The 25788-nt window shown below is 44.8% G+C and overlaps 1 protein-coding gene across 1 annotated transcript in view; it reads left to right on the top strand.

Annotated features, from left to right (window-relative positions):
* Positions 1–685: 685 nt before the first annotated feature.
* Positions 686–25788, top strand: part of LOC147449712 (ABC transporter B family member 29, chloroplastic-like) — a 30289-nt gene continuing 5186 nt past the window's right edge. Inside the window, exon 1 of the mRNA XM_086522070.1 lies at positions 686–1616. Coding sequence (XP_086378196.1) covers positions 849–1616 — 768 coding nt within the window. The 5' untranslated portion in view covers positions 686–848. The remainder of the gene's footprint in view (positions 1617–25788) is intronic.

Raw genomic sequence — 25788 nt, 5'->3', positions numbered from 1 at the left:
AACATTAAACAAAATATTCATAGGAGTTTGATCTTATGATGCAGTCTTCGAGAAAGTCTCTTTGTCTAAGCGACAAGTTTCCTCCTTATACAAATACAAAATGGAAATACTAGTAGAAATTTTCAAATTTGTAAAATATTCGAACTAGTTTCTAGTATATTTTATCAGGTTTTTATCCTTTGCAACCGGCTAATCTTGATTTTCAATCGACTTAAGTCTAAGCTTAGACACACCTTTCTCAAACACAGAGGTATTGATAAACGATTCTCTCATTTAAGGATTAAAAAAAAAATCACTTTACTAAATTGTTTAATTATTTTCTATGCTTATTTAAAAGCATTAAAATATTCTTTTGTTTTGATTTTTAATGTGTCTTTTTATTTTATTTCCTTTTTGTTTTATTTTGTTTCAAAATACTGATATGCAATGTGCACCATTTACCTATTATTAGGGCCCCTTAATAATATATAAGCCATTTGCGAGTAGCGGGTACCGACTAGAAGAAAATAAAAAATGATTTGATTGAAACTTACTTTAAATGTTATTTAAATTTTATAATATTAAATACATCTTTTTATTTCACTTGTATGTGAACAATACAATTTTATATTAAAACAATACAACTCCAACATTGATTAAGACCTACTTTCGATAATCTTTCCTCCCCCTTACCTTCAACAGGCCATCGTGAGTCCTCACTTTGTTTGGGGTGTTTGGCACCTTCTCCCACCATCCTTGAGCTCCGTGCCTCTTATAGGCCATCGTTAAAATCCCGTTGAAAATTTTCAGTCCATAAGACACTTGTTGGTGGCTTTGTCATTTGCTATGGAACACACTGATGATCTGCGATGCTCCGGTTTCCTTCTCCAGCAGCTCAACTTCCCCTCTGCAGCCAGAAAAGTAGATTCGTTTTCTTCTGTAAGTATGAGGGCTTTCGCAATTCTTTTTCCAGCTTCCAGTCGTGGCAAAGCAGAGACGCTCGAAGTCTTGACGCAAGGACGCCAAGGCATCTAGGAGATGAGAGACATCTTGGGCACGAGAGGTTTTTATTGCAGCTCGGATGCGGAAGCTCACCGTCGCAAGTTGAGCGCAGAAAGACGGTCTTTGCTAACATCTCATGCTCCGTTGCAGCGGCACCATATTTCTTCCAAGAAGAGGCATCATGGCTTGCACAACTGAAAAAGTGCCACGTGAACGTTCCATTGAGCCAGACTTTACCCCTCATAATGCCTTTCCTTGCAGCTCAATGGCCTCTCATCTGCAAGGCGTGGACTTGTACCCTGGTGTCGGTCCTTGCCCTTTTCTTCTTCATACCTCTTACAGGCCAGATTTCGAGCATCTTGGGTAAAGGTGACCTCCAGTGCCTCGGTCAAAAGTGTGTATTTGCAACATTTCTTCTCGCCCTGCGATCTGGAACAAAGTTTCTACAGCAGTCTTTGTTGTGGGAAGTAGCCCTTAGAGTGACTTACAACATTCGCTGCCATGTGTTCGAACGTGTTGTCCAAAATGATGCAGCTTACTTTGAGGGTAGAGGTGCTGCTGCTTCTGGTGACATTGCTTACCGGATTACTGCTGAGGCTCAAGAGACCGGTGACTCTGTTTACTCTCTTCTTGAGGTAAGGTTTTATGCTCCCTTCTAACCCATTTTTTTGTTGCCTTGCCTGTTTTTGAATTGTAGGTTGGTGCTGTTTTTGTTCTTATTGCTCTCAAATATTTCATTTTTCACCTGCCATTTATCTAGTTTATCGAGTTTTGGAGCTGTTGGGATGTTATGTAGTGTTGGTTTAAGTTTCAGGAATGCCTAGATGGTATGGCTTCTATGTTCATTTTTGGATCATATTGCATCTAAGCTTTTTAATCATAAAAGACATAGGTACAGATTTTAAGTGTCTATCTATCATTGGGGCCTTTATGGACTCTAGCTCTTCATTTTGATAGTTTTACCAAGTTGAGATGGCCACTCTCCTTACATGATCTAAAAGAGGAACTTGTCTTTTTCCCCATTGCTTAAGGGGTTTGCGCATTATATGTGGCATGTTCATGGGTTTCATGCTGTAGGAGCTCAGGTCCTTGTGGATTGCTTATGCATTGGGATTTGTAGAGGTGTATTTGGCATTATGCTCCTCCCTTGTGGTTTATACTTCATTCATCATAGAGGCCACCTTGATGTTCACATAGCCCTCACTTTGTTATCCTGCTTTTGTACTTTAGGGTTAGGGTTTTTTGCATCGAGGTCATAGAGGCAACTGATTATTGCATTCATTTTGGCTAGTCACACTCTCTAGAATCCTCCACTCTGCGCACATATTCTCTCTAGAATCTGCTGATTTTCTCTCTCTAAATCTGAATTTTTGATTCTCTCTAGAACCTGGGATATTCTCTCTCTAGAACTGGACATAATTTCTACGCTCTAGAAACAAAGTTTCTCTCTCTGAAATTGATTTTCTTATGTTTTTCTTAAACTTAAAAAGCTCGCGCCCCTGTCAATTTGCGACTTCTCTGTGTGCAAGTGGAGGGGGTGCTTTTATAGCCAGAGAGGGCCAGCCGGGATAGAGCTCCTCAGCCAAAATCTGGGCACACAAATTCCTGGCCTCTCTCTCGTACAAGGAGTCGGAGGGCTGAAATCCGAGAGTTGGTGCTCAAGCAATCACACGCATCAATTTGCGACTTCTCTGTCTGCAAGTGAAGGGAAAGGGGGTGCTTTTATAGCCAGAGAGGGCCAGCCACGGGCCGTCCTCAGCCAAAAGCTGGGCACCCAATTTCCTGGCCTCTCTCTCTTGTTTTTAACAGAAATGCCAGAACAAAAAGCACCAGAACCTGGTTTCTATGAAGTGCAAGCTTTCTAAGTTAAGAAAAGCATAACCATCAGCATTCTGCTCCCCAATGCCGTACTAGCTTGCTGATTGGAAAAACCAGCCATATTAAAATTGCCCTGTGGCACCCTTAACTGGCCTCGAGTACTCTGAAACCCTGATTGTAAGCCGATATTACCGTACATGGGGTTTAGCATTATGCCTTGCATACCCCCAAACCATGTTTTTGACATATAATGTTGATTTTCAGGCGCATAACCAGCCATGCTTTGGAACATAGATCCACCTGCAAAATACTCGGGATGTACCTGATGCATGGCCTGGAAGGTAGTTCCTATCAATTTAGACCAATATTTGGACGCTCAAAGGTGGCTCGCTGAATTGATATAGAGAATTGGCCTCCTAGCCACCTGTCCATGGATGGAAAAGGTTTGCCTTGGAGCCTCAAGTGACTTCGCAACATGAGAATGATCCTATCTTGTTGGGTCACATTTGTGACCTTCCCTTGAGCCTCAACGGGCTCTACTGGGGGAGAATGTTGCCTTGTCTGCTGTGACATTGGTGGAGCTTGCAGAAACTCCATAAACCTTGGATTCTGCACCAACCAGGGAAACATATTCACAACATCTACCAATTGTGTCCTGAACACATCCTCATCTAGTTGCCCAATCATTATCCTTGAGCCTGTGGTGCATTCAAACCGGTCTGTAGCCTCACTAAAGGGCGGTAAACTTTAGCTTGCACCCGAACTATAGTTGTTTAACTTTACATGTACTTCGGGACACAAAGCAACGTCACGAATCAACCTATAATTGGAATTCACCACTTCAAAAGAGTCTACGACTTGGTAGCTAGAGTGCTTTTGAGACAGTGACACCCTGTTGGCCCCAAAGGTTGGCGCCCCTTTTGGTATCTCTTTAACTTGGAGAAAAACCTGTAATCTTTTGCGAGCTGTCCCACTTAAATTGAACTGAAATTTCCCTACTCTAGCCCCAATTTCGGTAGCATAACGACATCAGAAGGCTTCACAGACAAAATCCCCGTGTAAAATTTGACTTTCCACGCGCATTAGAGAACTTTTATAAACTTGGCGAGAAAACATAGCACGGTGAGTTTTCTGATTTTAGCCTCTAAAATGTACCAGAACATCTGTTTGACAGTCTCTCCTAGCTTCCCCGAAGCTCGTGGAACTTCTAGGCATCAGAAAGGGTCAAAACTTCTAAACGTGCAAAAAGTTATAGCGAGATGTGATTCTCTGTTTTGAGCTTCGTTTTGCGTGCCGAATGCACTTGTAGGTAGCCCTTGAGTTCTGCACCTATAGGACTACTTGCCCTTTGATTTAGACGAGCCCGAGAAATCTCTCTAAATCAACATGTACCTGCTTTGGATTAGCTATTAGCTAATCTGGGACCTGTGCAAGAGGCTTTTGCCTTGGCAATTGCGCATAGATGTCCCGACAACTGTACATACAGATGAAAAGCCCTTGAGCTGGGCATTATGATTTTGTATTCAAAAGGGTAGAGAGATGCATGAGAGCAGACAGAGAAGAAGGCAAACTCTCCATTAAAGCTGTGATTACCTGCACCTACTCACACACACACACACACTGTGTTCACTTAATGTCCAAAACGGAGCTTGCTTGCTAAATTTGTCGATGACAGTCCAAATGCCATCATGCCCACTCTGTGTCTTCGGGAGCTCAAAAATGAAATCCATAGCAATACTTTCCCAGGGGTAGGTCGGAATGGGTAAAGGCTGTAACAAACCTTGTGCCTTATGCCTGTCAAGCTTGACCTTTTGGCATACCAAACAACTGCGTACAAAATTGTCCACATCTATCTTGAGTCTCGGCCAAAAGAAGTAACGCTCTACACTTTTCAAGGTGGTGTCAATGCCGCGGTGACCCGTAAAAGGTGGACAATGGCACTCTGTCAAAGTCTTTCCCTCAACGGCTGTGTAACGCACAACATTGTTTTCTTCATCAAGTAGCCATCCCGTATGGAATAACCCGCTACTAGCTCCCGATTCTGTATTCGAGTGAATACATCCGAAAAATCCGGATTTGTGGCGTATTGATCAACCACGTCCTCGAAGCTTCTATGATAAATCACGGAAATAGCCAAGACTAACGGCTTCCGAGACAAAGCATCTGACACCAAGTTCTTCTGTCCCTGAATCTGGAAGTGAAACTGTGACAAGATGTTAGCCCACCGCATCAGCTTTTCTGAAAGCTGCTTCTGTGACAAGAAGTAGCGTAAACTCTGATGATCAGTGAAGACCAAAAAATCGGCTCCGAGTAAGTAATGTCGCCACTGAGTAAGAGAATGGATCATTGCCAAAAGCTCTTTCTCATAAATCTGTGCTGTCAATTTTGGTGTTGAAAATAATCGGCTTTCATAGGCAATCACATGGCCTTCTTGCATTAAGACCGCTCCGAGACTACGGCCACAAGCATCACAATATATTGCAAATGACTTTTGCAAATCTGACAAAGTCGATATTGGTCGAGTAGTCAATTTCTCTTTCAGTGTCTGAAAGGCAGTCACCTCTATGGGTCCCCACGAGAAAGGGACTGCTTTCTGTGTCAGAATGTGCAAAGGGGAAGCTACCTCTGCAAACTTTCGAATGAATCGCCGGTAGTAAGAACACAAGCCCAAGAAGCTTCTAACTTCATGAACATTCTTCAAATAGGGCCAATCACGTATAATCTCAATCTTGGCCGGGTGCATATGTATTCTTGCTGTGCTGAGACGATGTGTCCCAAAAAGTGTTATCTCCGGCAAGAAAAATTTACTCTTTTTGGCATTGATAACTAACTTGTGATCTCGCAATGCCTGAAAGACCTGTAGCAGATGGTGTCTATGTTCTGCTTCATCCTTGGAGAAGACTATATGTCACGTGACACATCCAACCCTATGTGTTCGTGGACAAGCTACATCATGATCATGGTTCAGTCAGTCCAGTCAGTCTAGATTAGAAGTGATCTTTCACTTTTGTGAGTCTATTCGTAGACCGTGCATGTCCAGACATTTAGTGTAGATACATATCCTCTGGTTGCACACAGCATGATCATAAGCGTTCCCATCAGAATCCTTCAGCGGAATTTTCCAGCGCATTTAGCCTATTTTCCCTATTTTTGATATTTTTCACTTATTATTTTTAAGTGATGTTTGTTGGAAAGTAGGTAGGGCAAATTGAGTAAGTTTGTATATAAGCAAACCTAGACTAGCACTAATTGGCAGAAGAGGCAGCAGGAGCACCATTGCTCAACAATCAACTTCTCAGCAAGACCCTTGGTGGCATTTTCTCCTCCAAGCAAAGAAACCCTAGCCTAGCGTTTTCATCAGCCCTTGGCGTTTTTCATGAAGGCACCACCGCTTGAAGACATCAGCACATAGCGTTTTTCATCAAGCTTCGTCGCAAGATCACCCACAGCCCTAGCGTTTTCTTGAATCGCCATCCATTGGCATAGCGTTTTCAGCAGACGAAGACCATCGGTTTTCAGCCTGCAAGAACCTGCCCACATCAGCGTTTTGGTGCCAGATAATCTCAGCCATCAGCGTTTTTGGAACAGCAACAAAACAGCCGCAGAATTCAGCCAATAGCGTTTTTGGCCAGCAGTTAGAAAGCTTCAGATTTCAGCCATAGCGTCGGTTTCACCATCCCCGTCGTCGTCATCGACCTAGCCTAGACTTGCATCAGTCTCATGCATACCATTTGTACCAGATTGTGCAATCATAAGTAGACCACTCTCGCCGACGAGAGTGGGGCCTTCGGAGGAGAGTTTTACAACGTCTCTGGTGTCGTATCTCTCTTCTCTCTATTTCTCAGTCTCATACATGTGCACGCATAGTGTCCATTCACTTTGTTTGTGATCATTGCACTCTCTCATTAAAACGGAAGGCTCTCCCTTCCATAAGAACGAAAAGGAACCTTGAGCACAGTTCAGAGCACTCATCTTGAGCAAAGTTCAAACATTCATTCCGTTGCACCTAACGTTGGTATGAGAGCTTTGGCAGTGTTCTGTATCACTCAAGGAAAGAACCACAAGAATCACAAGAATTTTTTTGCTTGTTGCGGTGGCACGAACCCAAGTTCGTTTGGGCGTGTCGATTCCTAATCATGTTTTTGAAGAGTGACAGGAATCCAATGAAAGAAGGGCTTGTCCAGCCTCCCCTTGTGCCTCTTTTCACTCACCGTGCACTTAGCGGCTGGCCATTCGACGTGAGGTGGGAAAAAGAAACCTTGGTGTGAGCGCAAGGCCGCCAAGGGGTGCGCCCGCGGGAAAGAGCAGAACTCGGGTAAAGAGAAGATCCTTCTCTAACACAGATTGCAAGCGAAAGAAGAACCTCAAGAACCCCAAGAACCCCAAGAACCTCAAGAATCCCAAGAACCCCAAGAACCAAGACTTCCAAGAACCCAAGTTCCTTGTGAACTTAAGAACCCAAGACCACAAGAACCCACGACTTTAGAATGGTCATCACTCGAAGCGGAATAGATACTTCGCTTGGAGGTGATGAGCATGAGAGAGGCGAAGAAGAATTTTCCCCACCAGGAGGTTTTTCCGACCCTCCCCCTTTCCCATCTACGACAAGGATTGCACTAACTCCTATGGAGGCTTTGGACCAGATGTTTATGGAAAGGAAGTTAGAACGCGAAGCAAGAACAACAGAAAGAATGGAAGCCATAAAGCGCGAGTCCCAAAAAAGACGAGCAGAAATGGCTCGCGAGCGCAAAGAAAGTCGGTTAGCCTTTGAGCGTGAGCAAGTGCGCTTGGCGGCCGAACAGAGAAACCGATACATGCAAGAGTATGAAGAACAGAGTGCTCGATACATGAAAGAGATGTTGCGACTCTTTTCTCAAGTGCAGGCATAGATGCAAGAGATTCGGGAAAAGGAGACTCTCTCAGTCTCTTCTTCTCCAAATCATGACACACAGGATTTGCATGATGATAAGCATGACGATTTGAATGATAATGATGAGCATGATGATTTGGATGACATTGACAAGCATGATGATTTGCATGATCAAGATGTGATTTCTCACAAGCATGACGATTTGCATGAAGATGATGTGATTGTTCACAAGGATGATGAGTTAGTTGATGCTTTTTCTAGCGAAGCTAACCTCGTTGTAGATTCGATCAATCACATAGAACCGATCTTGGCTGTCGAGTCGAGGTCCAAAGAACCCCCACAGGACGATTCGATCACTCAGGAAGAAGCGATCTTGGCTCTCGAGCCTCGGTTCAAAGAACCCTCACAGAACGAATTTTCAACCATGGAGATTCTTGAAGACGAAAGAAGCATGACTCTAGACGAAGTTGAAGCATCGAAGGAGCCGCAGAAGACTTTGTGTCGCTTTCGGCGTGGCCCAAAGAAGCAAGCTTTGCAGACCTATATGAAGTTCAAGTATCGCACGACCCACACATCAGAGTGGGCCGGCGAAGAGTCCCTTCCAGGATTCCGGATGCTATTGGCGATCTCCCTCGACGCCATACAGTTCGGTACCAGTACCTCACTTTGAAAAGGAGGGGATGTCACGTGACACATCCAACCCTATGTGTCCGTGGACAAGCTACAGCATGATCAGGGTTCAGTCAAGTCCAGTCAGTCTAGATTAGAAGTGATCTGGCACTTTTGTGAGTCTATTTGTAGACCGTGCATGTCCAGACACTTAGTGTAGATGCATATCCTCTGGTTGCACACAACATGATCATAAGCGTTCCCATGAGAATCTATCAGAATCCTTCAGGGGAATTTTCCAGTGCATTTAGCCTATTTTCCCTATTTTTGACATTTTTTACTTATTATTTTTAAGTGACTTTTGTTGGAAAGTAGGTAAGGCAAATTGAGTAAGTTTGTATATAAGCAAACCTAGACTAGCACTAATTGGCAGAAGAGGTAGCAGGAGCACCATTGCTCAACAGACAACTTTTTAGCAAGACCCTTGGTGGCGTTCTCTCCTCCAAGCAAAGAAACCCTAGCCTAGCGTTTTCATCAGCCCTTGGCATTTTTCATCAAGGCACCACCGCTTGAAGACATCAGCAAATAGCGTTTTTCATCAAGCTTCGTCGCAAGATGACCCACAGCCCTAGCGTTTTCCTGAATCCCCAAATCGCCATCCATTGGCATAGCGTTTTCAGCAGACGAAGACCATCAGTTTTCAGCCCTAAGACCATCAGTTTTCAGCCGTAAAGACCAGCAGATTTCAGCCCGCAAGAACCTGCCCACATCAGCGTTTTGGTGCCAGATAATCTCAGCCATCAGGCGTTTTTGGAACAGCAACAAAACAGCCGCAGAATTCAGCTAGTAGCGTTTTTGGCCAGCAGTTAGAAAGCTTCAGATTTCTGCCATAGCGTCGGTCTCGCCATCCCCGTCCCCGTCGTCGTCATCGACTTAGCCTAGACTTGCATCAGTCTCATGCATACCATTTGTACCAGATTGTGCAATCATAAGTAGATCACTCTCGTCGACGAGAGTGGGGCGTTCGGAGGAGGGTTTTACAACGTATCTCTCTTCTCTCTATCTCTCAATCTCATACATGTGCATGCACAGTGTCCATTCACTTTGTTTGTGATCATTGCACTCTCTCATTAAAACGGAAGACTCTCCCTTCCATAAGAACGAAAAGGAACCTTGAGCACAGTTCGGAGCACTCATCTTGAGCAAAGTTCAAACATTCATTCCGTTGCACCTAACGTTGGTATGAGAGCTTTGGCAGTGTTCTGTATCACTCAAGGAAAGAACCACAAGAATCACAAGAATTTTTTTGCTTGTTGCGGTCGCACGAACCCAAGTTCGTTTGGACGTGTCGATTCCTAATCATGTTTTTGAAGAGTGACAGGAATCCCAGGAAAGAAGGGCTTGTCCAACCTCCCCTTGTGCCTCTTTTCACTCATTGGGAGCTCACCGTGCACTTAGCGGCTGGCCATTCGACGTGAGGTGGGAAAAAGCAAGCTTGGTGTGAGCGCAAGGCCGCCAAGTGGTGCGCCCGCAGGAAAGAGCAGAACTCGGGTAAAGAGAAGATCCTTCTCTAACACAGATTGCAAGCGAAAGAAGAACCTCAAGACCCGCAAGAACCGCAAGAACCTCAAGACCCTCAAGAACCCCAAGAACCCCAAGAACCAAGACTTCCAAGAACCCAAGTTCCTTGTGAACTTAAGAACCCAAGACTTTAGAATGGTCATCACTCGAAGCGGAATAGATACTTCGCTTGGAGGTGATGAGCATGAGAGAGGCGAAGAAGAATTTTCCCCACCAGGAGGTTTTTCCGATCCTCCCCCTTTCCCATCTACGACAAGGATTGCACTAACTCCTATGGAGGCTTTGGACCAGATGTTTATGGAAAGGAAGTTAGAACGCGAAGCAAGAACAACAGAAAGAATGGAAGCCATAAAGCGCGAGTCCCAAGAAAGACGAGTAGAAATGGCTTGCGAGCGCGAAGAAAGTCGGGTAGCCTTTGAGCGTGAGCGTGAGCAAGCGCGCTTGGTGGCCGAACAGAGAAACCGATACATGCAAGAGTATGAAGAACAGAGTGCTCGATACATGAAAGAGATGTTGCGACTCTTTTCTCAAGTGCAAGCATAGATGCAAGAGATTCGGGAAAAGGAGACTCTCTCAGTCTCTTCTTCTCCAAATCATGACACACAGGATTTGCATGATGATAAGCATGACGATTTGAATGATAATGATGAGCATGATGATTTGGATGACATTGACAAGCATGATGATTTGCATGATCAAGATGTGATTTCTCACAAGCATGACGATTTGCATGAAGATGATGTGATTGTTCACAAGGATGATGAGTTAGTTGATGCTTTTTCTAGCGAAGCTAACCTCGTTGTAGATTCGATCAATCACATAGAACCGATCTTGGCTGTCGAGTCGAGGTCCAAAGAACCCCCACAGGACGATTCGATCACTCAGGAAGAAGCGATCTTGGCTCTCGAGCCTCGGTTCAAAGAACCCTCACAGAACGAATTTTCAACCATAGAGATTCTTGAAGACGAAAGAAGCATGACTCTAGACGAAGTTGAAGCATCGAAGGAGCCGCAGAAGACTTTGTGTCGCTTTCGGCGTGGCCCAAAGAAGCAAGCTTTGCAGACCTATATGAAGTTCAAGTATCGCACGACCCACACATCAGAGTGGGCCGGCGAAGAGTCCCTTCCAGGATTCCGGATGCTATTGGCGATCTCCCTCGACGCCATACAGTTCGGTACCAGTACCTCACTTTGAAAAGGAGGGGATGTCACGGGACACATCCAACCCTATGTGTCCGTGGACAAGCTACAGCATGATCAGGGTTCAGTCAAGTCCAGTCAGTCTAGATTAGAAGTGATTTGGCACTTTTGTGAGTCTATTTGTAGACCGTGCATGTCCAAACACTTAGTGTAGATGCATATCCTCTGGTTGCACACAACATGATCATAAGCGTTCCCATGAGAATCTATCAGAATCCTTCAGGGGAATTTTCCAGTGCATTTAGCCTATTTTCCCTATTTTTGACATTTTTTACTTATTATTTTTAAGTGACTTTTGTTGGAAAGTAGGTAAGGCAAATTGAGTAAGTTTGTATATAAGCAAACCTAGACTAGCACTAATTGGCAGAAGAGGTAGCAGGAGCACCATTGCTCAACAAACAACTTTTTAGCAAGACCCTTGGTGGCGTTCTCTCCTCCAAGCAAAGAAACCCTAGCCTAGCGTTTTCATCAGCCCTTGGCATTTTTCATCAAGGCACCACCGCTTGAAGACATCAGCAAATAGCGTTTTTCATCAAGCTTCGTCGCAAGATGACCCACAGCCCTAGCGTTTTCCTGAATCCCCAAATTGCCATCCATTGGCATAGCGTTTTCAGCAGACGAAGACCATCAGTTTTCAGCCCTAAGACCATCAGTGTTCAGCCGTAAAGACCAGCAGATTTCAGCCTGCAAGAACCTGCCCACATCAGCGTTTTGGTGTCAGATAATCTCAGCCATCAGCGTTTTTGGAATAGCAGCAAAACAGTCGCAGAATTCAGCCAGTAGCGTTTTTGTACAGCAGTTAGAAAGCTTCAGATTTCAGCCATAGCGTCGGTCTCGCCATCCCCGTCGTCGTCATCGACCTAGCCTAGACTTGCATCAGTCTCATGCATACCATTTGTACCAGATTGTGCAATCATAAGTAGACCACTCTCGCCGACGAGAGTGGGGCCTTCCGAGGAGGGTTTTACAACGTCTGTGGTGTCGTATCTCTCTTCTCTCTCTATCTCTCAGTCTCATACACGTGCACACACAGTGTCCATTCACTTTGTTTGTGATCATTGCACTCTCTCATTAAGAACGGAAGGCTCTCCCCGCCATAAGAATGAAAAGGAACCTTGAGTACAGTTTGGAGCACTCATCTTGAGCAAAGTTCAATCATTCATTCCGCTGCACCTAACACTATAATGTCATTAAAGAAAGTGCCGACAAATGATCTATACTCTCTGAAAATCCTATCCATCATTTGGTTGAAAGTCGTGGGAGCATTGGTAAGGCCAAAAGGCATCACCAAAAATTCATACAAACCGAAGCTCGTTCGAAAAGCTGTCTTGTAGACATCTTCGGGCGCGATTCGGATCTGATGATAGCCGCTTTTCAAATTAATCCTGCTGAAACAAGAGGATCCCTGAAGTTGGTCAAGAATATCATCGATCCTTGGATCGAAAATCTGTTCTTGATGGTGATTTTATTGAGAGCTCTGTAATCAATGTACATTCCAAGATCCGTCTTTCTGTAAAACCAACAACACTGGAGAGCAAAAGGGTGAAGTACTCGGCTGGATAAGACCCTTTTCCAGAAGGTCTTTCACTTGATTCATAATCTCCTCATTCTGGGCTCGGCTAACACGGTAAGGTGGCCGGTTTGGTGGTTTGCTTGCAGGTATCAGATCAATGGTATGATCCTCAGGTTGAGATGGGGGCAACTCAGAGAAGCAATCGGCATGAGTTTGGAGAAAATCCTGGCGTTCTTTATCAAGTTAAGACATGTTTGTTCAATGTTCATCATTTAACTCTTTCAAGTAGATCGAGTAAACAAAGAGATTGGATTTCATTGACTTGGAAATGGCCGAAGCTGATACAATAGGGACGGACTCGCCCTTTAGTTTTACATCAAGTACAATTTTTCGGCCCTTTTCATTCTTCAATGTTACTTTCTTTGCTCGATAATCGACCACGGTGTTGTTCTTATGGTACCAAGGGACTCCTAGGAGGACGTCACAATCTTCCAAGGGTATTATGTAAAAGTCCTCGTGCCCCAAATACCCTTGACAATGCAACCGAAGTTTGCTAATGACAAGTGTAATGGCTATGTCCCGTCCGGGTGCCGCTAGAAGTGCCTCTGTTGGTGGTCCCATCCTATCGGGTGTAATCTCGAGCCGCGCCGCCAATTCGTGTGAAATGAAGTTGGCCTTGGCTCCTCCATCGAAGAAAATCAGGGCTTCTTGATCTTTCACTTTGCCCCAAGCTCAGCAAAGTTCTTTACTTTCATCAATTACGCTTGGGTTAGTACCCATGCAATTTGGTACTAGTCCTGCTTTCATCTTGGCTTTTCTGCCACGTTCCTCTGCTGCTCTTGAACTCTCTGGCCTGTCTTCACTTTGTTCTTACTGTGCCTCTTTGGGGCTTTTTGTGGAGATGTGTCCATGTTCCCCGCAACCAAAACACTTCCCTTCTTTGATGTTATTGGCCCTCTCTCGAAGAGTGAGCCGGGGTCGTGCATCCTTATCTTTCTTTTCTTGGGAACTCTCTCTCTTTCTACTTTCATTGCTAGAGGTCTGTTGGGTTCTCTGAGTCAAGATCTCATTAATGGGGTAATTCAAATTTCCTGAATGTATTGCGAAACCCCGTTTCGCATGACCCATCAATTCTTGAATAGAATTTGACTTTTGTTCTAGGCAGTAGTCTCGGATCTCTCTAGGGAGTCGGCATCAAAACCGCTCAATCTGTTCCTTAAAAGAGACCTTCTTAAATGAAGAGGTTGGTAGAAAAGAGTTCCAAAATCTCTCGCAATAAGCGTTTAAAGAATCTCCCTTGGTCATCCGAAGATGATTCCAAGCCAAGAAGAAATAAAGAGCCTTTTGAATTTCGACCACTTGACTGGAGCTTCCTTCCTCAAAAGAAGAGTGGACCACCTTGTTCGAGCATTTCCTTTGAGGAAAGATGTAGCCCTCCTAATCTTGGAGTGCTCTGAGTAGTGCCCTCTAGAGAAGGCTAGTTGAATGAAGGCCAAAGCCCTTGGAGCATCTCGGAACCGAGAAAAGGATTCAAATTTAATCGACTGTCCACCTTCTTTGCATTCTTTTACTTTCTTGCTTTTATCTTCGAGGAAGTCATATTGGTTGGCTCTGTAAAAATGCTTCTTCTTTTGCATAAAAGATATGGTCATCGGAGTCCGAACTGTCAGAGATGACTCCTTTATAGAACTGTCAGAAATTGGGCGAGATCTGTATTTCTTTGCCTTTTTCTTACCCTTTCTGAAGCTTTGCTTTTTGCTTCGGGTTTTGCCTTTTTTGTCCTCCTCGCTCTAGTGTGAAGAGCTAGAAGAATTGGAAGAAGAAGAAGAAGAAGAAGAAGAAGAACTGGGTAGTCCTTCAAATCGTACAGGCTAAAAGCACACTTTGGTGATACAAAAAGGATAGTCCGTGACAGCACCTTTGACAAATCTCTGAGTTACAATTTCTACAAGTCACATGCAAAACTACCTATCATAATATATATGGGTGGATAGATCTTCAAATGTCACGTGCACATCTAACCCTATGTGTACGTGGATAAGCTACTTCATGACTAGGGTTCAGTTTAGTTCAGTCAGCCTAGCTTAGGAAGTGTTCTGGCACTTTTGTGAGTCTGTTCGCAGACCGTGCATGTTCAGGCACTTAGAGTAGATGTTGCTAAATTGGCTTTATCGGACATAAAAATAATTCTAAATGAATTATTGGATTTATAATTGAGAGGGTTTTCTCGCTTGGAACACCAGGAAAAATAATTCTAAATGAATTATTGGAATTTTAAGTGAGAGGGTTTTTCTTATCGGAGACATCTGAGTACAAAGTATCCCTAGTGCGTCATTCAAAGTAATGACAGGAGCACTGTGAAAGGGAATATCTGTAAGGCCACCAGGAACGGGTACTTTTGATGCGTCACAACGGATGGGTGATAGGGAGCATCAGTAAGAAGTATCCGACCTCCGGGAACGGACATCTCTGATGAGTCATAGGACGGGTGACATAGAGCATCGTGAAGGGGATTGTACCGTAAGTTCGGTAGGAAAGGACTAGGTGATGGGTATTCCTGATGCGTCACAAGGTGGGTGACGGGTGCATCAGAAAGGGGATATCCATAGTCGAGAGGAAATTCCGAACTGTGTTGGAATTGTGCACAAGGAAAAGCAAGCACTTGAATGAAGATGGGTTCAGAGGAAACTTTGAGGAAAAACAGATGCTTTCTGAGAAAGCGGGATTGCTTTTCGGAAAAGTAGATGCTTTCCCGCGAGGAAGTCTATGTCTTGCATTGCAATTGTGCATGTGCTTGCATCCAGGGACGCCTGGGAAGTGTTGTGAAAGCATTGTTTTTAACTTATAAGGTTTTGTTGAGTTTTTGGGTAGGTTCAGACTATTTTTAAAATACGCCGGCCGCCATCTGATAAATAAGGCAACAGATCAGCCAGCGTTTAATCTTTCTCTTTTTCTGGCAGAACAGTGGGGGGGGGGGGGGAACGGCCGCGATCTCTACGCGAGCAGCTATCTTTGCCATGGCCAAGGAGCTATAAAGGCATCACACGCCCTCTCCTAGAGGGAAGACCAATCTTTGCAAGGAGGAGATGCTGCTGCAGATTTCAGCCGTAAAGAAGACGTTGCCGGTGATGCCCATGACTGCCCCAAGTATACCAGGTGTTGCCAAGACCTAGTGCGCGAGTTCCCTCGCGAAGAAGTGCCTATGGAGTGTGTTTCTATCACGACAAGCTGCTGTTTTTCTCTGTTTTCAGCCCATAAACGTCGTAGACGGGGTTGATTTACGAGAAGGAACCCGGGAACACACCTCTTTTGTGTGTAGGATGGGAAGAGAGGATTTTCTATGCAGAGATCTCTTCTGGGGAATTCCTTTCCGAGAACCGAGTTGCGTTTCGAGCGTCGAGACTTTGAAGGTAACGATTTTCATGTTATGATCTCCAAGTATTTGATTGCAGGTGTACTTCCTCTTCGTGAGGGAGTAGGAGCAGAGGAAGGCATGAGCAGAGGAAGGAGAAAAGCGCTCCGAGGAACTAGAGACAGATGAGCCCAAGGGTTTCGTACCCGAGTTTGGGAAGTAGGTCCACGGATCGGAGAGAGGTAGTCTCTCAAGTTGTGATCCGGAAGTTGGGATTCCCAAGTAAGGACTTCGTGTCCGGGAAAGCAGAGTTGTTCTGCGGGAAGAGGACTTTGGAAATAGAGTTGGAAAAGAGAGTTGCAGGGATGTCATGCCCTGAGTCTGGAGGTGAGATCCAGAGGCGAGAACCTTGGTTCTCAAGGATTTGGAATAAGGAACGGAAGTTCCTTGGAATAGGGTTTTGCCGTAGGAATCGGAAGCCGAGGCTTCCGGGAACCATCAAGAATGAACGTGGTAATACGTTCGGTTCATGTGCTTGTATAGACTTCTCCTCAGTAATAAAGATACTATTACGGGGGGGAAGGAGGACCAGCCCATCTTCTGGTCCCCAGTACTGTGTCGATCTTCTCACTCTCTATCTCTCTCCCTTAATCTATTTCTCTCTACATACTCTGGCTTCAGTATTAAGTGATAAATTCTATTTATCCAAATGTATTTTATATTGTTATGCGCTCCCGTTTGTGACAGTGGTATCAGAGCATGGTCTCCTCTCTTTCTCTGTAAAGGAGGACGACTCTGGGAAGATACGAGAAGAAGCCATGACAAGCCAAGAGAGAAGTAAGCAAGTGGAAACCTGAGTCCTGTAGGAAAAGCTCGCAGAGCTGGGAAAATTTTTCTCTCTGCAAGAAGTCGACACAAGACTCGGGATTCTTTGAGAAGGCGACAAGAGCATGATGCTCAAGAACCTAGAGAATCCAAGGAGCAGAATGCTCAAGATCCTTCAGAATCCAAAAGATATCCATGAACATCAATCTAGAACCATAGCCAAGAAATCCCGTCATTTCGGGAAGGATATGAAGGTCTCTAGACCTAGGAACACTCCAGTCAAGTTTGATACTTTTGACGGAAGGGAAGATGTCCCGAAAGCTACCGCTTTCATTCGATAGTATGAAGTTGCCTTTGCAAACGGCAATTTCTGAGAAGCGTCGAAGGTGAGGCATGTGACGAAACACCTCAAGGGGATTGCAAGTACTTGGTGGTATACCAAAGCTCTGCAAGGAACTTACAACAAGACTTGGATTCAATTCAAGGCTGAATTTTCGGACAAATTTTTTTCCTCTACGCTTTGAGGAAGGCATTCAAGAAGATTGGGATTGGTTTGCGCAATAGGAACACGAGCGAGTCTAAGCAAGTAGTGGTTCACTCTTGCCAAGGTAGCTCCACTCTTGACCCTCTCTGAGGAAAGAAAGATGAAGAAATTCAACAAAGGACTTTTGGCCAAATTTTGTAGACGCATTTGCAAAATACTTTGCTCAAATGGTGGAGTCAGCAATAAAAGCTGAAAGTGTACACCTTAGTGTACATAGAATCTAATCCCCGCAGTGGGACGAGAACCATTCAACACAGAAACAACGAATTTTTTTATTTCTCCTTGCAGTGGGATGAGAACCATTCAACACAGAAACAACGAATTTTTGTTTTACTTCAGTTTCTTTACTCATTCTTTTGGGAGAGAACTGAACGATGGATAAAGGTTGAATATGTTTGACCTGGTCAAAAGAACGCCAAGATTTTTCTCCACACTCATGCCGATTGCTTTTTAGAGGGCCTGAAGATCAGACCATTGACCTGATACCTGGAAGCACGTCACCGAACCGGCCACCTTACCATGTGAGCCGAGTACAGATGAAAAGATTATGAACCAAGTGAAAGACCTCTTGGAAAAGGGTCTTGTCCAGCCTAGTACTTCACCGTATTGCTCTCCACTGTTGTTGGATTTGAAGAAAGACGGATCTTGGAGAATGTGCATCGATTATAGAGCTCTCAACAAAATCACCATCAAGAACAGATTTCCGATTCCTAGGATCGATGATATACTCGATTACAGGGATCCTCGTGCTTTAGCATGATTGATCTGAAGAGTGGATATCATTAGATCCAAATCGCGACGGGAGACATCTACAAGACAGCCTTTCGGACTACTTTTTGGATTATTTGAGTTTTTGGTGATGCCTTTTGGCTTAATTAACGCTCCTGCGACATTTAACTGGATGATGGACGGGATTTTTCGAGAGTACAGGCTATTTGTTGGCACTTTCTTTGATGATGTCATTGTTGTCTCCAAGAATGAGGCAGAACACAGAGATCATCTGCTTCAGAGATACACTTTTTGGGACACTTTGTCTCAGCAGCAGGAGTGCAAATGGATTCGGCCAAGATAGAGACTATACGTGATTGGCCCGATTTGAAGAATGTCCATGAAGTTGGAAGCTTCTTGGGACTGTGTTCGTACTACAGGCGGTTCATACGAAAGTTTGCAGAGGTTGCTTCCCCTTTGCATATCTTGATGTAGAAAGGAGTCCCTTTCTCGTGGGGATCCACAGAGGTGACTGCCTTTCAGACATTGAACAAGAAATTGACTACAGGACCAAATTTGACTTTGGCGGACTTGCAGAAGTCATTTGAAGTATATTGTGATGCTTGTGGTCGTAGTCTGGGTGCGGTCTTGATGCAAGAAGGCCATGTCATTGCTTACGAGAGCCGATTGTTCTCTAGGCCGGAGATGACAGCACAGATTTATGAGAAAGAGCTTTTGGCGGTTATCCATGCTCTTACTCAGTGGCGGCATTACCTACTCGGAGCGGATTTTACTGTCTTTACAGACCATCAAAGTTTGTGCTACTTCTTGTCACAAAAGCAGCTTTTGGAAAAACAGATGCGGTGGGCGAACATCTTGTTAGAGTTTGACTTCCAGATTGTCCATGTGCAGGGACAGAAGAATGTGGTGACAGATGCTTTGTCTTGGAAGCCGTTGGTCGACTAGTATGCCACAGATAGAGATTTTGTAGATATGTTCACACGGATACGGGATGGGGAGACAGTAGCAGGATACTCCATTCGGGAAGGCTACTTGATGAGAAAAACCATGTTAGGGAAAAGGTTATGATTGAATGCCACTGTCCACCTTTTACGGGTCACCGCGGCATTGCTACCACCATGAAGGGGGTAGAAAGATACTTCTTTTGGCCCAGACTCAAAAAGGATGTGGAAGAGTTTGTGCGCAGTTGCTTAGTATGCCAGAAGGTCAAGTTTGACAGGCATAAAGCACAGGGATTGTTACAGCCTTTACCATACCCACCCGCCCTTGGGAAAGTATTGCAATGGATTTCATTTTTGATCTCCCAAGAACACAGAATGATCACGACGATTTCCGATTACATGGCACGTCTGAGATGATGGTCTCCGACAGAGACCCCAGATTTATGAGTTTGTTTTGGAAGGCAATTTGGGAGAACATTGGCACGCGGTTGCAGTTCTCGTCATCGTTCCACTTGCAGACTGACGGGCAATCTGAGATTGCCAATTCAGTGGTTTTAGATTTATTGAAGTCTTGTATCTCGGATCAGAAGACTCAATGGGAAAAGAACTCACCTTTGGTGGAATTTGCCTACAATAACAAGATACACTCTTTGACGGGAAAGACGCCATTTGAGATTGTTGAAAGTGCTACGAAGGTTCCATCCTTCCTGAGCACGAAAGATTAGATATTTGAAGCGGATGAATATTCGCGAGATTTGGATACGGCTTTTGCCAAGGTTCGCGAGACTTTGCAGAAGTCTCAAGAACGGCAGAAAAAGGCAGCGGATCGCCATCGTCGCGACTTGAAATTGAAGGAGGATGATTGGGTGCTCTTATGTTTTGAGAAGGCACGCCTAAGAAAGAAAAACGGAAAGGAGAGGCTTTTTCCAAAGCTTAGTATGTGATAGTACGGACCTTTCCAGATTACTGAAAAGATAAATGATGTCTCCTTCCGATTGAAACTGCCAGATACTTGGAGGATTCACAATGCATTCCATGTGGGTCTCTTGAAACCTTTTAAGGGTGATGTGCCTGATGATGGGGAGCCTGATGAGCAACCCGAAGTGGAAGAAAACGAGGAAACCCTTGTTCCTGAACAGATTTTGGCACATAGGGATACGAAGAAAGGTAAAGTCCAAAGGCGGTTCTTGGTTAAGTTCAAGAACTTTCCTGCATTTGATGCGAAGTAGATGGAGGAGGAGGACCTAGCAGATACTCCTCGGATTGTGAAACTTTACCTCGATGCTTTTGGTTTAGCTTAGTCTATTCCAAACGGAACCGAGAATTCAGCTTGGTCGAAGATCTGGTGCAGTGGGCACTGGGTTGCACAAGAGGGGAGTCACTCCACTCCTTTGTCAACAGATGCCTTGATTTTGATACTAAAGTCATTGATGTCTCTTTGAGCTTCAGGATACTGAGAGCTGACAATATTCTGCTGGATGACTTTATTCTTGATAATGATACTAATTTGTTCCTGACTTCTTTTGAGTGCAGGAACTGATAGACGAAACGACTGCAACATTTTGGTCTGATTGATCTCGAATAGACATGGTTGCAATAGGGGTTAGTCAATCGGACATCGATGAGGTCCCGATTGGACCTAGATGTGATTACTAGCTACATTGCCGATAAATAATGGTCTAAGATCCGAATGAATGTTGAATGTCATGTGATGTCCTGTGATGTGACTTGTCGATTTGGTACATGTGCTAGATGTGTGTCCCTAGTACGTAGGTACTAACAATCAGTGTCTGCTAAGACGGTTTATGACTTTTGTCGGTTTTGCAGGCGTAATCGCGGTCGATTACAATGCTTTCAAGAGGGGGGTATGTCACAAAGTGATGACGTGGCTACCGACAGCAGAAACCCTAATTTCCGGAGATTGTGGACGTGGACTTTTTTTTTTTTGTATGGTTTTTTTGAGCGACGCAAATCTCGGCTTTTGGCTATGCTTGGAAGATAGAGAGAGAGAAAGGCATAATTGCTTTTTGTTGCTCTCATTGAGAGAGAGAGAGAGAATCTGCTTTTGCTTTCAAGCTTTTGGGGCTCTGCTTTTGGGCATCCCTTGTAATCTTTATATACATGATTTAGGGCTCACTCTGCAGAGCATATGGACGCAGAGTCTGAGAGTGAAACCCTAACCGCTCTTTGTACTTTGACATTGATTTAATACATGAAGAAATACCGAAAGGGGCGCCAGTCTTTGGGGCCAATATCTCTAGGCACGGAACTCCGCCGGGCCAGTGCAAATCTATTGTGATTTGTGAATTGTTTTGAAGTGGTTATTTGGTGCTGTCGCGATTGATTCTTGACTTGGAGTGTCCAAGTCTGTTACTGATAGTTCCCCTGAAAATCGGAAGAGTTCTCACGCGAGAAAACTCTCCGTTTTCGCATTCCTTCGCGATGGAACTATGCGTACTTGAAGGGGATTAGCAATTATCTAATCCGGTTCCTGTGCAGAAGGCTCTTGCCTTTGCCAACGTGCATAAAACCCCCAGAATTGTACACGGTCATCTAAGAAGCCCAACTAGTGGCCAATTACCAAATGTGCAAAGGGGAGAGAGAGATGCGCAAGAGCAAATCGTCGTGCTACATAGAGCAAGGGAGAAGGCAAGCTTTCCATTAAAGTTGTGAGCACTTGCGCCCACTACTCACACACACACACTGTAGTACACACTGTGTGTGCAAAAATCAGCCCTCTCTCTCTCTCTCTCTCTCTCTCTCTCTCTCTCTCTCTCTCTCTCTGGCGTCCCTCCAGCTGAGGTGCAGGTTGCTCTACAATTGCCAAGTGTTCAGTTTGCCTCGTTTGAGTTGATTCTCTAGTACCCACCAACTTATAAGTGTCGCGAGGGGCCTAAATGACTTTGAACTGAGCCTAGACACCCTTTTACTGCTCGGATTCCAATCTCGATTGGCCCGACCAACTTGTGGTGACTTGCCCTTCCCAATCGTGGGTGAAACTCTCAGCCGTCGGTCATTTCACACTAGCCATACAATGTCGGGCCATTTGCAACTTCAAAAAGAGGGTCCCAAAAATTAAACAAAAATCATCGGAAAGAAACCAACAACTCAAGTTAGCAATTGCCACGTCCTCATGACATACCGCCCTCTTAAAATCGCAAACGTCCTCGATTGTAAGCTATATATACATGCCCTATATGATTTAGTGTGGTAAGCACCCTTTTATCATCGCATGTATTCGAAAGAAGACTGTAAAAACATGTGTACAAATGACTTCATGAGACCTTCATACTTTTGTCAAACAATGTTCACTGCTATTGCACTGAATCCATGAGTACATTTGATGTGCTAGTTCTATCATTATCGCTCCTTTACAGACGTTGGGTTGGGGCATACGTAGGCTGTAACCCAAAAGCCTCAACATAAAGCTACAATACAGTTGGTGACTCTGATAGTTCATGCTCTTCCATTCACTTTGCATCCATAGGTGGATAGTTCTTGAACTTCACCAAATAGTATCTTGCAACCTGTCTCTTAGCTTTTACCTGTGCAAGAGGCTCTTCCCTCTGCAAACGAGCATAATTCCAGAACACTGTAGCGTACTACCACGACCAAGTAAGCTCAAACTTCAAGATGATTTACCAATGCGTCAAAGAATCCAAGCAATCGCCTCAGAGATTCAGCGAGTAGCGTGCCACCTAATCTACTACCGTGAGACCTCTCCCTATCTCATACTGGTTCATACTTGCAAACCTTGAAAACGCAGCAAAAAATCAGCCATAATTTGACCACTTTTTGGCATAGCGAACGCTGAAAAGGTTATGTAGGAACACGCAGAATTTCTTGTCTGTCCTTTGAAGAGGAGCCGTCTTCCCTGGTGTCATCCGTCGTGTTAGCCATAGTGTAATTCCAAGTTCCTAAGCTTTGTATCTTTGCTCAGAAACCAACCGAGGCTCACTTCTTGAGGAAAAAGTGATTCTTTCCCGGCGATGGAACCATGAAACCAGCCCGTTGGGTGGTAGACTTTGGCTTTCCCTCGAAACTTTACTTTAGACTTTAGGACACAAAGGAACTTCATGAATAAGCGTGTGATTGGAATTCAACACTTCAAGACAAACCACGGCCTGGCAGCTAAAGCGCTACCGAGCAGACAACGACACCTGTTGGCCCCTAAGACTGGCGGCCCTTTCGGAATTTTTGTATTCTTAATATACTTGAGAAAAACCTGTAAACCTCTACAAGCTGTCCCACTTTTATCGGGCTGAAATTCTTCTACTCTAACCCGATTTCGGCAGTATAACCACGGTAGAAGTCTCCACGGACAAAATTTCAAGTAAACATTGACTTTCCACGCACTTTAGAGCACTTTGCAAAACCCGGCGAGAAATTACAGCTCACTGAATTCTCTGTTTTGCGCTCCAATCCACGTGCCGATCACTTTTGTGGATAGACCTCGAGCTCTCGCACCTGTAGGGTCACTTGCCCCTTGAATTAGATGAGATTCCTCTCCGGAAATCTCTCTAAATTGTCCTGTACAAGCACCCAATGCTTTCGTGAGGCTCCCCTGACAAATAAACGATCCAAACGCTTCCACCTATAACCCTCACCAAGCTTTCCAAACCTATCCATGGCTGTAATTGCAGGTTTTTGACTCAATTTCGTCAGCATAACGGCACAAAAACTCCTGTAGGTCAAAAGTACACGTAAAGAACACTTTCCCTTGCGGTATGGAAGCTTTCCAGTGAGCTGCAAGTCAATTTCAGCATGCTGTAAGTTTTTGTTTTGCCATAGTTTGGTGCCTACTGCCCTGTACACGCATCCCAAGGCCTTTTCGAGGCTCCCCTGGCGATTCCCTGCAGTTTAGGTGCAAAACCCTAAACCTGCAGAAAAACACAGCAGGCTGTAATTCTCTGTTTTGAACCGTTTCGAGCAGAGCGAGCATGGCTACGCGTGTCTCGGTGGTCCCGCACACAATGGGATAATTCCCTTGAAAATCGGACGAGTTTTCACACGAGAAAACTCTCCATTTTCGCATTCCTTAGCGATGGAACTGTGCGTACTTGAAGGGGATTAGCAATTAGCTAATCCGGTTCTTGTACAGAAGGCTCTTGCCTTTGCAAATGCGCATTAAACCCCCCCCCCCCCCCAGAACTGTACATGGTCATCTGAGAAGCCCAACTAGTGGGGCATTACCATATGTGCGAAGGGGGGAGAGAGATGCGTGAGAGAAAATCGTCGCGCTACATAGAGCAAGGGAGAAGGCAAGCTTTCGATTGAAGCTGTGAGCACTTGTATCCACTACTCAGTGCTCACACACACTGTAGCACACATTGTTTGTACAAAAATCAGCCCTCTCTCTCTCTCTTGGGCGCCCCCTCCAGTTGAGGTGTCGTGCAGGTTCCTCTACAACTGCCAAGTGTCGAGTTTGCCTCTTCTGAGTTAATTCCCTAGTACCCACCAACTTATAAGTGTCGCCAGGGGTCTAAATGACTTTGAACTGAGCCTAGACACCCTTTTACTTCTCGGATTCCAGTCTTGATTGACCCGACCAACTCGTGGTGACCTGCCCTTCCCGATTGCGGGTGAAACTCTGGGCCGCTGGTTGTTCCACAACGACCATACAATGTCCGTCCATTTGCAACTTCAAAAAGAGGGTCCCAAAAATTAAACAAAAATCATCGGAAAGAAACCAACAACTCAAGTTAGCAATTGCCATGTCCTCGTGACAACGACACCACTTGCCAACTGAAAAGAACAGACTGGAAGAGACTTTTAGCACTTCAAAATAACTGAACTGAGAGAGAGAGAGAGAGAGAGAGAGAGAGAGAGAGAGAGAGAGAGAGAGAGAGAGAGAGAGAGAGAGAGAGAGACACTGAGTGGCGGAGTTCCACTGCTAGATGGCACTGGCCTCAAACCGTGGCATCCCTTTCGATATTCTTTATATTGCTTTAACAAGGTACAGTGCTAGTGGCTCTTCTGTGCACCTACTGTGGGTAGAATGCTAGAGAGAGACCCTTGATTACATATTTAAAGGCCCTTGGTCCAAAATCAAAAGCATCTCACTTGAAAAGCATTAAAGTTAAAGCTTCTGGCCCAAAAGCTAGCGCCCAGGTGGGCTGTCCGTACTTGCTACCACGTTGCCAACTCTTGCAATTTGCAGGGACTTTAGATTAGTTGCATGCCCTTTGATTGCATAAGAGCACTACCGACGTCTGCTAGGTCTAGGCACTAGGGAGTGTTCCCATTTAAGACTTTAGCTCTAGAATGGTCTGGGTAGGTTATTGCATATAAAGCACGTCTTCTTGATGATAAGTCAACATTATCAATAAGTGACATTTATGAGCCACGGCATGGGGCATCATCTGCCACTTCTTCTGCTTGACCCAGCATTCCCAGCCTATGAAGAGTCACAACTTGCATCATTCAGAACCTAGTACCTGATGGGCAGCCAGTACCTCAGCAGGACCTCCACGATCTGCACGTTTCTACCTTGTGAGCATCCCTAGATTTTTTCGTCAAGCATCATTAGAGTTTTCAGCCACAACCTCTCAGCACTCCCAGCGTTAGTAATCCTAGCCATCAGTAGCAAATCCTCACCAGGGTTTTGCATTAGATCCAGCCTCAGCCTTGAGACCAGCCAGTGTGTTCTGATTTCAGTCCATCATCATCCTCATCAGCACCCTCGACATCGGCATTAACAGATTAGCCCATTACCTCATCGCAATTGCCAATCCAAGCCAGAAGCACTAGTGTTTTCTATTTTCAGCCCTTAGCCTCTCGATCCAAGCATTCATAGAAAGATCCCATCAGCATCTCAGTATCTAGA

This window comes from Adiantum capillus-veneris, chromosome 10, assembly GCF_014529385.1.
Source record: "Adiantum capillus-veneris isolate H3 chromosome 10, ASM1452938v2, whole genome shotgun sequence".
NCBI lineage: Eukaryota > Viridiplantae > Streptophyta > Polypodiopsida > Polypodiales > Pteridaceae > Adiantum > Adiantum capillus-veneris.
The sequence above is the reverse complement of the archived record's forward strand: the minus strand, read 5'-3'. Positions and strand labels throughout refer to the sequence as shown.